General features: G+C 46.3%; 1 protein-coding gene across 1 annotated transcript; it reads left to right on the top strand.

The window, feature by feature from the left end:
- The first annotated feature begins 403 nt into the window (after window positions 1–403).
- LOC144892920 (uncharacterized) lies at window positions 404–10,391 on the top strand. The gene is made up of 3 exons (XM_078781724.1): window positions 404–707; window positions 773–1,948; window positions 10,307–10,391. The coding sequence occupies exons 1-3, from the start codon at window positions 427–429 to the stop codon at window positions 10,389–10,391; spliced, it is 1,542 nt and encodes a 513-aa protein (XP_078637850.1). The 5' UTR covers window positions 404–426.
- Window positions 10,392–12,007: the final 1,616 nt, after the last annotated feature.

The raw sequence follows: 12,007 nt of genomic DNA, 5'->3' as shown, positions 1-12,007 counted from the left end.
GCTTTCTGGCGAAGTTCCTCTCACGGTCCGGGGGTCACTGAGACCAGGTATTCACCGAGGGGACCACGTAACAGAATTGGGGGCTCGTCCAAATTACGATTTGCGGTTTCGCAATTGGGTCTACGTCCGGGATTTAAAATTGTATAAAATAATAAAATAATAATTTTTTATTAATTAAAATTAATTAATTAATTATTAATTGGTAATTTTTTTTTGAGAAATTGGGGTAAAGTCTTGGGTGAAGATTAACAGGTGGTAACGATAGACACCATGGCGTTTGTGGCACAGAACTTTGGGGTAACCCCGAGTGAGGCACAGTTCCGAGCGTTGCTAAAGTCGGACCTCTTGAAATTGGCCAAACATTTTAACTTGGAGGTCCGAACTAATTTGAGGAAGGCAGAGTTGCAGGCCACGGTGATACAATCTATGGTGGGATTAGGAACATGGGACGAGTTAGCCTGGGAGTGGCTACCCGAAGAACCAGAAGATGTTGAGCTCCGGAAACTGGAGTTGCAATTACGGAGCCAGGAACGGATTAAAGAAGAAGAAAGGAAAGCAGAAGAGAGGAGAGAAGAGAAGCAAGCAGAGGAAAGGAGAGTGGAACGAGAACTCCAGGAAAGGTTAAAAGAAGAAGAAAGGAAAGCAGAAGCGAGGAGAGAAGAGAAACAAGCAGAGGAAAGGAGAGTGGAACGAGAACTCCAGGAAAGGTTAAAAGAAGAAGAAAGGAAAGCAGAAGCAGAGGAAAGGAGAGTGGAACGAGAACTCCAGGAAGGTTAGAAGGGAGAAAAGCAGAGGAGAGGAGAGCTGCAAGGGACCTCGAAGCAGAGGAGAGGAAAGCGGAAAGGGAATTAAAGGAACGTGACATGGAGCTTCAGCAAGAAATCAAATTCAAGGAGCTGGAGTTAATGAGAGAACGGGGAGAGGCACCACCCTTGCTGACGGGGTCGACACCTAACCAGAAAACCTGGGATGTGGGCAGACATGTGAGGCTGGTTCCACCGTTCAGTGAAAAGGAAGTCGCGAAATTTTTCCCACACTTTGAGAAAGTGGCTCGACAATTAAACTGGCCGGAGGAGGCCTGGACCATACTCGTGCAAAGTGTGCTGGTGGGGAAAGCTCAGGAAATTTATTCGGCGCTACCAATGGACCAATGTGCAGATTATGAGGTACTGAAGAAGCACATCCTCAAGGCCTATGAGTTGGTTCCGGAAGCTTACAGGCAAAAATTCAGGAATGCCAGGAAGAGGGAGAGTGAGACCCATGTGGAGTTTGCCAGAGTGAAAGAAAACATGTTTGATCGGTGGTGTGAGTCAAAAGGAGCCGGGAAAGACTTCGAAACATTGCGGGACTTGATCCTGGTGGAGGAATTCCAGCAGTGTGTCCACGAGGACATCAAAGTGTACCTGCAGGAAAAGAAAGTACCAAAGTTGTGGGACGCAGCCACCATGGCAGATGATTATGCCTTAACCCACCGAATAGGGGTCCACGAACCTAACTCCTCGCCTAGATCTCCGCAGGGGAGGTGGGGAACAGCAGGTGCGGAGAACGACCATACATGGCGGCGGCCTCGAGATGATTATGGGGACAACTATGATACCCCACCTGTTCGAAATCAGAGGGATGCGGGCCCAAGACAAACTTATAGTTCGGGGGGCCCGAGGCAGACCACGAGTTTTTCCTCCGGGCCTACTTGCGCTTTTTGCAAGAAACCTGGACACTTGATGTCCAGTTGTTACCGCATGAAAAGCGAAGACCCAGAGCGGAGTCCGACTACTACGACTCCAAACGCAATGGCCATTGTGAGAAATCGCCATCAAAAGGGTTACCAACCATTTATTTCAGAGGGGTTTGTGTCACGGGATGGAGCCTCGACTAACCGGAAACCGGTTAGGATATTGAGGGACACAGGGGCACATCAATCTTTAATGCTTGAAGGCATTTTGCCATGGTCCGAGGAGACGGCAACGGGGGATAGTGTTCGTTTACAGGGGATCGGGGGCGGTGTTAGTGCTCCCCTTCATGTCATCCATTTGGAGTCCGATTTGGTGTCAGGACCGGTCACCGTCGGTTTACAAGCCACGCTTCCTGTAGAGGGTGTATCTGTGGTTATCGGGAATGATTTGGCCGGGGGTCAAGTTTATGGTAACCTGAGGGTTGGTAAAGAGCCCAGCAGGGAAAATAACGCCACACCAGCTCGGGATGGCGACAAAAGTGCCAAGGTATTTGTAGGGGGACTGAACTTCAAAACAGAGGAAGAAGTTCTGACCTCTGTCTTCAACAGATATGGGCCGCTGGTGGAAGTGCGGTTGGTAAGAGACTGGGAAACGCAACAGTCAAGAGGGTTCGGCTTTGTCACGTTTGCCAGCACAAAAGACGCCAGAGAGGCAGAGAAGAATTGGAATGGCAAGGATTTGGAGGGTCGGACCATAACAGTAGGGAAGGCATTTCGTAGACGTCGAGAGGTCTACAGGAGAGGACCACTGGGCGGTAGTTTTGGTGGTGGCCGCAATCAATATTATTATGGAGGCTCCCTGAGTTACGGCCGCTCCCGAAGGAAGGATTGGCAAAGTAGTGGCCGAGAAGGAGACCGCTATTCATGGGACTACAGGGACAAGTGGTCCCACCCTAAGTATTAGGGAAGTTTTGAGAAGTTGAAGCACTGAATGCGGTGGAGCCGCCGAGCCAAGATTCCTACACGGATTAACCGTGAACGCCGTTCCTAAAGGCGTCCATGTAGTGAACTTTCATGCACGGACTAACCGTGAACTCCACGTTCCTCAAGGCGCCCATGTAGAGAACTTTCCTGCACGGACTAACCGTGAACTCCACGTTCCTAAAGGCATCCATGTAGTGAATACTCGGCTTGGCCTCCCGGAAAAAGTGCTATCGAGTGGCTTAACTTTGGATCTTTGATCAACCCCTTAACCTTCATTCACAAGAAACTGACGGTCAAAGTCAGAGGGTCATGAGATGGAGTTTGATTTGGCAGGGACAATGTCGTTGCTGGTGCTTAGTCCAGAGTGAGTAATCTGGGGGGGTTGAGTTATCTGGTTTGTTTCTCCAAATTGGCCGGCAAAGAAAGTTTTCGCTGGGTTCAAACTTTCTTTCTTGAAGGGGGGGAGTGTTACATATTTATGTGAATGTATGTGGATTACCATTCAGGTCTTTGCTTATCCGTGTGTAGTATATTAAGGGTTGTTGTGATTGGAGGGTCAGGAGCCCTTCTGAACAAGTGGCCGGAAACGGAAGTGACCGGAAACGGGAGAGGAAAAAGACACGAGGAAAAAAGGACGAGGTTCTTCTTCCTCGCCCCGCACCGACGAAAGGTGGGATTGATTGAGCCGTGTGGAAAAGCGGCGTTCCCGAGCCTGTCTGGCGAGAGGAGTTACCGGGGCGGATACCTGCCCGGTGGACGGCAGACTGGCGTGTGGCCGTGCACCGATCCAGCGTTTGGCGCCGTGCGCGACACCGTCTAAAAAGACGCGTACGGGTCGCCCGTTGGGGCCTAACACGCCTGGCAAGCGGCGTGGGGCTGTTGGCTTGCTTTCCCGTCCCCGCTTCGCGTGGCCACGAGGGGCTGTAGCCGGGGTGCCTGGTACGATACCTGCCCGGTGGAAACACGTCCACCCGGGGTTCGTTCAACCGCCCGAGTGCGGCGACGCCGACCATCATCTTGGTCAGGAGGGGCCCAGAGACATTGTGCGGGACCGAGACCAAAAGGGTGTCGTGAGTACTCACCGGGACACCCGTATATAAGATGGCCATCTTACTCATAGGGAATTGATTGTGGCTGGGGAATTGTTGATGGTAGTGTATGGTTGATTGCTCGGGGAAAATCTCCGTGGTTGTGTCATTGAAATATTGTTGATGGTTGTGTATTGTTGATTGCTCGGGGAAAATCTCCGTGGTTGTGTCATTGAAATTGTATGGTATCATTACCATTGAAATATATCCTTGAACGTCAGTTGTCTCTTGGGTGAAATTCATATGGATTGCGTGGCGAAAGCGCATATATAATACAGCTTTCTGGCGAAGTTCCTCTCACGGTCCGGGGGTCACTGAGACCAGGTATTCACCGAGGGGACCACGTAACACATGTCTATCAGATCCCCTCGTAACTACCTCCTTTTTCCTTCAGCCGCTCTTCATAGCTGAGTGAGCCTGGGCCTAACTTGACTCAGGCGGAGTCTACTTAGACCCAGGAATTAATATAGTTACTCTTAGGTGAACCCTCTCTATGGCAGCTATGTCCTCCCTCAGATGTGGTGACCAAAGGTGTACAAACCTGAAAGCATCTCAAAATACGAAGCCCATCCACGTTCATTTTGTACCAACACTAAACTTGACGAAAACAACAGCTAAAAAAACAAAATATAAATTTTATTAATTATTTTCTCCATATTCACATAATAAAGGTTTCATGAAAATTTGATGACAAAAGCTCAAATTGTAAAAATGTTATGGACAGACACACTGAAGGTCAATGGTAAATAAATATAGAAACATAAAAGCGATTAAATAAACCGAGTTTTGTCTTGTCTATTTGATGGGCTGATAAGGTGTATTTCTACTTACTGTGACATTGCCCATTGACATTTTTACACAATTTTTAATGTGTTCTCCATATTCTCTAAATTAAGACTTTTTGAAAATATGATTACAAAAGCTCAAATAGTAAAACAATGTTATGCCTTCGCCAAGCACGCGAATGCACACCGACACACACACACACACACACACACACACACACACACACACACACACACACACACACACACACACACATTTGGAGAACCTGATAAGTCTCTGTTCCACCCTCTGAAACCCGCATATGGAGATAACAACCAACAACACACACACAGAGGTGGATACTTTGAAACCTAGTAGGTCTCCGTTCCATCTCCTGAAGCCCACCCATATGTGGAGATACCAGTCAACAACAGCAACTTGCATGCGCATACGTAAGCATATTACATATACTGTACATACATATTGTCCTGTCCGTAGCTGATGAACACCAGCCTCGGACGAATAGCCGAAACGGTCCTTAATTCCGAGGCGAGTAGCCGAAATTGGTGGTTGGTCCGTCGCACGCGGGTTGAAGGAAACAATGCGCTTACCTAAAAAGAAAAAGCACACAGGTTTAATACCTAACCCACAATGAATAAACGAACATGACCACGGCCCACGGGTCCTAAAATCATGTTCTTCCGCTCTTTCACTCCCTCTTTCTGTTCTCTTCACCCTCTCTTTTGCTCAAGGTCATCTGCCATCTGCTTGGAAATCAGCCAACATCACCGCTTTGCACAAAAAAGGTGCAAAAACAGATCCTAGCAACTACAGACCAATCAGCCTTCTCCCAATTATCAGCAAAGTCATGGAATCCATCATTGCTTCAGATATGAAATCTTTCCTCTTCTCCAATGGCTTGATCTCTGATCATCAATTTGGTTTCAGACCTGGTCACTCTACTCTGGACATGCTGCTTCTGCTTTCTCAACAATGGATGGAGGTCCTCAACACCAAACAGGAAATTAGAGCCGTCTCCCTTGACATTTCACATGCCTTCGATACGGTCTGGCACCCCGCTCTGCTCACCAAACTCTCCTCCTTTGGTATCCATGGAAATCTCCACGCATGGCTGGCGGACTTCCTCTCTGGTCATAGTCAACGTGTGGCCCTGAATGGGTTTCTCTCATCTCCTCTTCCTGTTCAGGCTGGAGTTCCCCAAGGTAGTGTTCTGGGCCCTGTGCTTTTTCTGGTCTTCATCAATGATCTCTCTGACTCTCTTGAAAATCCTCTCTATCTCTTTGCTGACGACTCTACTCTCTGTCGCTCCATTCCTCATCCCTCAGATCGGCAGTCTGAGCCTCCTCACTCTCTGCAGACCTGGACAAAATCACAGACTGGGCAAACAAATGGAACATGTCTTTCAATCCTGATAAATCTCACACTCTTACGATGTCTCTCCGAAAAGACCGACTGGAAAACCCTCCCATCCACTTTCTGAATAATCCTCTCCAAGAAGTTCTGTCACTCAAGCTTTTGGGTCTCACTATTTGCCATGATCTTTCCTGGGAAAACCACATTTCAAATCTGGCCTCCAAAGCCAGTCGCCGACTGGGCATCCTCCGTCGTGCGAAGTCCTTCCTTGGCACACCTGAGCTCCTCACCACATACAAGGCTTTCATCCGCAGCTCTATGGAATACTGACTGCTCTCCCCTCTGGTCTGGTGCTCCTGCCTCACACCTAGCTCGTCTTCACGCTGTTGAAACCAAAGCGTTCAGAATCATTGGAATCTCCCGCGATGAAGCTAACTCCAAGGGCCTTTCACTCACTCACCGCAGGCAGGTTGGTGGTCTTTCCGTCTTCTACCGACTCCTCTCATCGTCCCCCAAATATTCCTACAGGTCGCACAAGATCTGCCTGCAACCCTCTTATGGTTAAACTGCCAAAATCAAGACTTTCTGCTCACCTTCACTCCTTCATTCCTCTTTTCTCCCGCCTCTGGAACAAACTCCCTCACTCTCTTCAATCCCACTCCACCCTCCAGGTCTTTAAAACAGCTGTTCACCACCATCTCTTATCCTCCCCCATCCAAAACCTTGATCTTTTCTACCCCCGCTAATTTCGGTCCCCTTGTGTTTCCCCCCCCCCCCCCTTCCCACGCCTCCTGCCCCCAAGCCCTCTCCCTCCCACACTTCTCCCTGCTCTCAAATGTTGTGGTTTGTGTGCTTCCCCTTCTCTCCCCATCTTGTCTGCCGCTCCCTCTTTTTGTGTGTTTTGTTTGTCTGGTTGATTTGTTTGTGAAATAAATGTTAACTCTTTCATGAGCCTCGATTCAGTATACAAAAAAAGAAAGAAAAAAAAAAAGACAAATAGATTCAACAAATAATTTAATGAAAGTAAATGTAAGATGGAAATGTCGAAATAAAGGTTAACGTAAAAAAACTAAAACGCTAACTGAGGTACCTCACATGCAGACTCAAATACGGACAAGGGGAAAGATAAAATAAAATAAAATTCCTTTAGCTGGCCGGCACTCAGCTTTGGCCTCAACGAGGACTTTTAAGAGCTTGATGGTCGTTGAAGCTCAATCTCACCTTGCAGGAAGCGCACAAGATGGCCACGAGTCGTGTGCCTCGGCACCACAAATGTGAGGTACTTTGTGGGGGTGGTCCTCTTTTGGGTCCCTCTGCCGTCCGGGGAAACACAACACAGACCCAGTCCACCACGACCTCAGCAGTGTCCGAAAAACCCCTCAAAATCCTGCCGACTCCGCAAAAGCGATCCTCTCAGGTGCACACACAAAATAAAAGGAAGCAACTCCTCCACCAACATCCCTTTCTCCTCAAAAACCCACACCGAGAGAGCACAAGCAAGACGCGCTCTACTCCCTCTCACTCCTCTTGAACCTTCTCTCCTCTGACATTACCCCGACCAATCACAAGCTCAGGGGTGTGGCATGTCGGCTCTGCTCCTCCACGCCCCTCGTAAAACTCTGGGGGCATGGCATGCCGGCTTTGCTTGGTGTGAGTGTTAATTAAGGCGGGACTTACTTGCCGATCGGCAATGTTTGGGTACTGTCGGCGGTTGTGGTGGTTTAATGGAAGTCTTGCATGGCCCGCCTTGTAAATGTAAAAAGACGTAAGAAAAGCAACAAAGGGAAACCACATAATGGGGGCAACTAACCTGAATCCCTAACTAGTTAGCACAGCTTCACGCCTTGTGTGAAGACACATAAACAATCTAAAGCTACAGTTTCCCTACTTAAACACATGGGAGAGAGTCACACACATGGGAGTGAGTCACACACATGGGAGTGGGTCACACACATGGGAGTGGGTCACACACATGGGAGTGGGTCACACACATGGGAGTGGGTCACACACATGGGAGTGGGTCACACACAGGGGAGTGGGTCACACACATGGGAGTGGGTCACACACATGGGAGTGGGTCACACACATGGGGGTGGGTCCCACACATGGGGGTGGGTCACGCACATGGGAGTGGGTCACACACATGGGAGTGGGTCACACACATGGGAGTGGGTCACACACAGGGGAGTGGGTCACACACATGGGAGTGTGTCACACACATGAGTGGATCACACACATGAGAGTGGGTCACACACGGGGGTGTGGGTCACACACGGGGGAGTGGGTCATACACGGGGGAGTGACATCACTTCCACCGGCAAGCTCAGTCGCTGTGTTTGCCTGTAGATAAGTTCAGTGTTGTCTCATGTATTTGGCTACATGCGTATGTTTGATCTGTATAAGCTGCTCCAATATGAGCCTTCAAACCTGTAAACAAAAATTATGAGATGGCAGCTCATGTGGCATGCTAATGTACTTGTGAAAATTCCCTATGATGCTTGCAATCATTGCTCTTTAGACTGAAGACAAACCATAATAAAATAGGGAAGAAAAAATAAATAAATAAAATAAAATAAATAAATAAGTCTGATCCAGATTTTGAATCAAAAATTTCATATTAAAGATGCAGAGGCAATGGAAAAGAAAGAGCCACAGTGATCATATATTCTGGTAATATCTGTTTTGTTATGGGAATAATGTTTATTTGCATTTGCTGTAGGTTTTTCTTTTCAAATAGCTTGGCCTCGTGCGATGCCTTAAATGTAATGCGGCTGCACGGATTATTGACTTTCTAAAGAGAGTGGAGAAACTATTGAAGCATTTTAACAAACAGGGGATGGAGTAACACTTTAACAACTAGAACAGCACTCGGTAGAGCGCACACCTCCACCCAGACTGAACAGTTTACGTTTTGCATCCCAGTGATAGGCCGTATCTGCATGTGGACCATTCGTCCTTGTCACACACACCAAAATCGAATCGGCTTGTTCTTGTCACCTGCCCAACTCATACACAAAGTTTCGTCCGAATCTATCCATAGCTTTTTTTAAATATCGTGCTACATATCGTTTTGGCCCTATCCCTCAATAGTGAAAAATCACTTGAAAAAAAAAAAATTCTCGTTTCTGGATCCAGATCTGAATCTACATCAAAATTGGATCAATTCGTCCTGGATCCGGCTCTTCACCAAAATCGAATCGATTAGTTCTTGTCATATACCCAACCAGTCCACAAAGTTTCGTCCAAACCCGTCAACTATTTGAGATCTCCTGCTCACAGACAGACAGACAGGGGTGAAGACATAACCTTCAAAAAGTGAAAAGTGGGCGTGTTCGAGAGGGTGGGGGGTATAACCCCACAAGCCCCAATGATGTATCAATGCTTGTTACCTTCGCAAAAGCGGAAGGTTATGTTTTGATCGCTGTGTATTTATTTGTATGTCTGTGTGTGTGTGTGTGTGTATGTTATTCGCATAACTCAAAACGTATTCAACCGAATTGCATGAAATTTGGTGGGATGATTGGTTATTATACGGGACACATTTGATTAGATTTTGGGAGCAATCGGGTCAAAGGTCAAGGTCAAGGTCACGAAAAGGTCAAAATCGTATTTTTACCATAGCGCGGTCACTTTTTATCCAATTGGCATGCAACTAATGCCAAAATGTTCAGAATTCAATGCCCGATCTTGTGATATACGACATGACCCAGTGAAGACATTACCCTTGTTAGCGGTTGGGGGTCAAAGGTCAGGGGGGTCACGACCTTGCAAAATGTGCGTTTTTTGTCATAACTCGGTCAATTCTTATCCGATTTGCATGAAATCAGCACCAAACTGTTCACTGTTCTGTTCCCTACACTCCCATGCCAAGTACAGAACAGTAGCTGCGGCGAAGGTATGCGCTCTACCGAGTGCCCGTTCTAGTTTGGGTTGTCTTTCTGGTGAACTGCACATAGCAGGAGAGATGGTACTTTCCTTCTGCGGCAATTAGGTCACTAACACCAGCAACACGCACTCGCATTTTTTTTTCACACTCAGAAGCTTCCAATATTTCAGTGCTCTTCTTGAAGGTGGTGACTGAAGTCAACTTCTGCTTGGCCTTGTCCTCTTGGCAGAACATGCAGAATTCCCAATTAATGGGTGGTGAGCTACTACGACGATATGAGGAAGGTTGGGTTTCTGTTCTTGATGCTGATGAACTAGAGGACGGGCTACTCTCTGCCAATGAGTCCGCCTTGAGTTTATCTAGTTTCGTTTTGTTTGTATACATAGCATAGCATGATTTATGCCAAACTAATTGTTTTTTAGTCGTGTTTCAGGGCTTCTGAGAGTCTGTCAACTGCATCCTTGTACTTGACATGTCGTAACTTTTGTTGCTTGTGGGTAACATTTGATAATGTGTTGAGGCCTTTTTCTGTGGCAGCAAACAGTTTATCGTTTGTCTTTATATCTTGGCATATTATGCACAGGTTGAGCGAAACTGGGACTGGTCTTTTAAGGCTAAGTAATGCATCCATGGTGAGGGAGTTATCGCACTACCTGTAATGAAAAAGAAAACAAATTACAATTAACGTTTTAAATTACTCATTTCTTATTTTCAGAAAATAATCATCATATCCATATTCGTCTACCACGATATCCAAAACCAACACCTCAGCCATCGACTCACTTATCATGTTCATTTCTGAACCACTTCTCACCTCAAACTTCACAATTTGACATCCATGGGTGGCATCAAAGTAAGGGGGTGAAGTATGGGCGTCAAAGGATTTTTGCAAGACTGGGCACCTACGCAAAGGTGCCTCAGTGGTGCTTCGTTTCGTTAATGCGGTGTTAACATGTAGTTTATTCCCGTGACCGAGTCACATATCAGTAATGCCCGCAAGAGGGCGTTAATAGTGTTTACAATCACAGGTATACAATACATGTATAATCAATATACATGTCAATAACCCAGATAACATACTGGCGGAGAGCTCTTCCATGAAAGGGTGGCTATGAATCACGCGATCGAATGGCCTCCACGGTTACCGGATCTGACCCCATGTGACCTTTTCCTCTGGGGTCACATGAAGGCGAAGGTGTATGTAACTCAACCACAAGACCACAATTCCTTCATTGTCTCATTTTACTCGCTTTTCAAAATAGTCCAAAGCACACTTTGCAAAAGACTCCAGGTGTACTATATTTCAATTTGTTTCTTTGTATTTAAATCCAACATTGTGGCCATCTTGATGATCAATATGGCGGCCATCTTGGAATTCAACATGGCGGCGGAACCAAACTAGTTACAACTTAGGTAACAGTAAATTTGGAATCTTCAGTATCACAAACATGGGTATTGCCACTATTTTGAGCCTTCTATGTTGCTTAAAATTCAAGTTATGGCAAAAAATATGCTGAAAATGGCGGGCATTTTGTTTTTTACAATTTGAAGGTTAAGACTCCAAAATTGAACCGGTTAAACAGCATTTTTGAATTCAGCACCCTCGAATTATCCTAAAAAACTTGTTTAACCACTTTTAACACGAAATGCTTCCAACATTTTATATAAGCACAAATTCTCAAATTTTTACTTGTATAATTAGTGATATCAACTGTACGCTTTTCTTTAGGAAAAAAAATTGAATTATTTTGTACGGTACCTCTTCGTCAGCTTAGAACTTCAGGATACACGACATTGCTGATAAAAGTTCCTTTTCTCTCTTTGAAGTTCTTGGCAAACATTTTAATATTGTCACTGCTGCCAACGCGACGCCATGGCATTATTCATAACATTCATTCATTCATTCATCTATCTATAATTCCAGTAATCTCTGTGTGTATGTTTGTATGTTTGTATGTTTGTATGTATGTATGTATGTTTGTCTGTGACCACTGTTTCTCGACAACCACGGGTCCGATATACTTGCAACTTGCCAGGTATATTGCTGGGGACCCGAGGATGTGCCTTTTCAAGGTTTGAAATTAATCGGACAAGTAGTTACCGAGCTATGGCGATTTCTTTACCAAACACCGCAAGCCGTTCGCTTTGGACCAAACCATTGCATGTAAATAGAGGGGGGGGTTCTGTGGTCGTTGCGAATGGACCAAACCATTCATGTAAATAGAGGGGGGGGGGGGT

Source organism: Myxine glutinosa, chromosome 1 (genome assembly GCF_964187855.1).
Source record: "Myxine glutinosa chromosome 1, kmMyxGlut1.1, whole genome shotgun sequence".
Classification (NCBI taxonomy): domain Eukaryota; kingdom Metazoa; phylum Chordata; class Myxini; order Myxiniformes; family Myxinidae; genus Myxine; species Myxine glutinosa.
This window is presented reverse-complemented; position numbering and strand designations above follow the sequence as displayed.

Bases quoted from the DNA above. Each gene is read 5' to 3' on its own strand.
- LOC144892920 (XM_078781724.1), top strand. From the start codon at position 427: ATGGTGGGATTAGGAACATGGGACGAGTTAGCCTGGGAGTGGCTACCC. The intron at 708-772 runs GTTAAAAGAAGA...AACTCCAGGAAG, and splicing joins GAACGAGAACTCCAGGAAAG to GTTAGAAGGGAGAAAAGCAG. The intron at 1,949-10,306 runs GTCCGAGGAGAC...TTTCTGTGGCAG, and splicing joins CTTGAAGGCATTTTGCCATG to CAAACAGTTTATCGTTTGTC.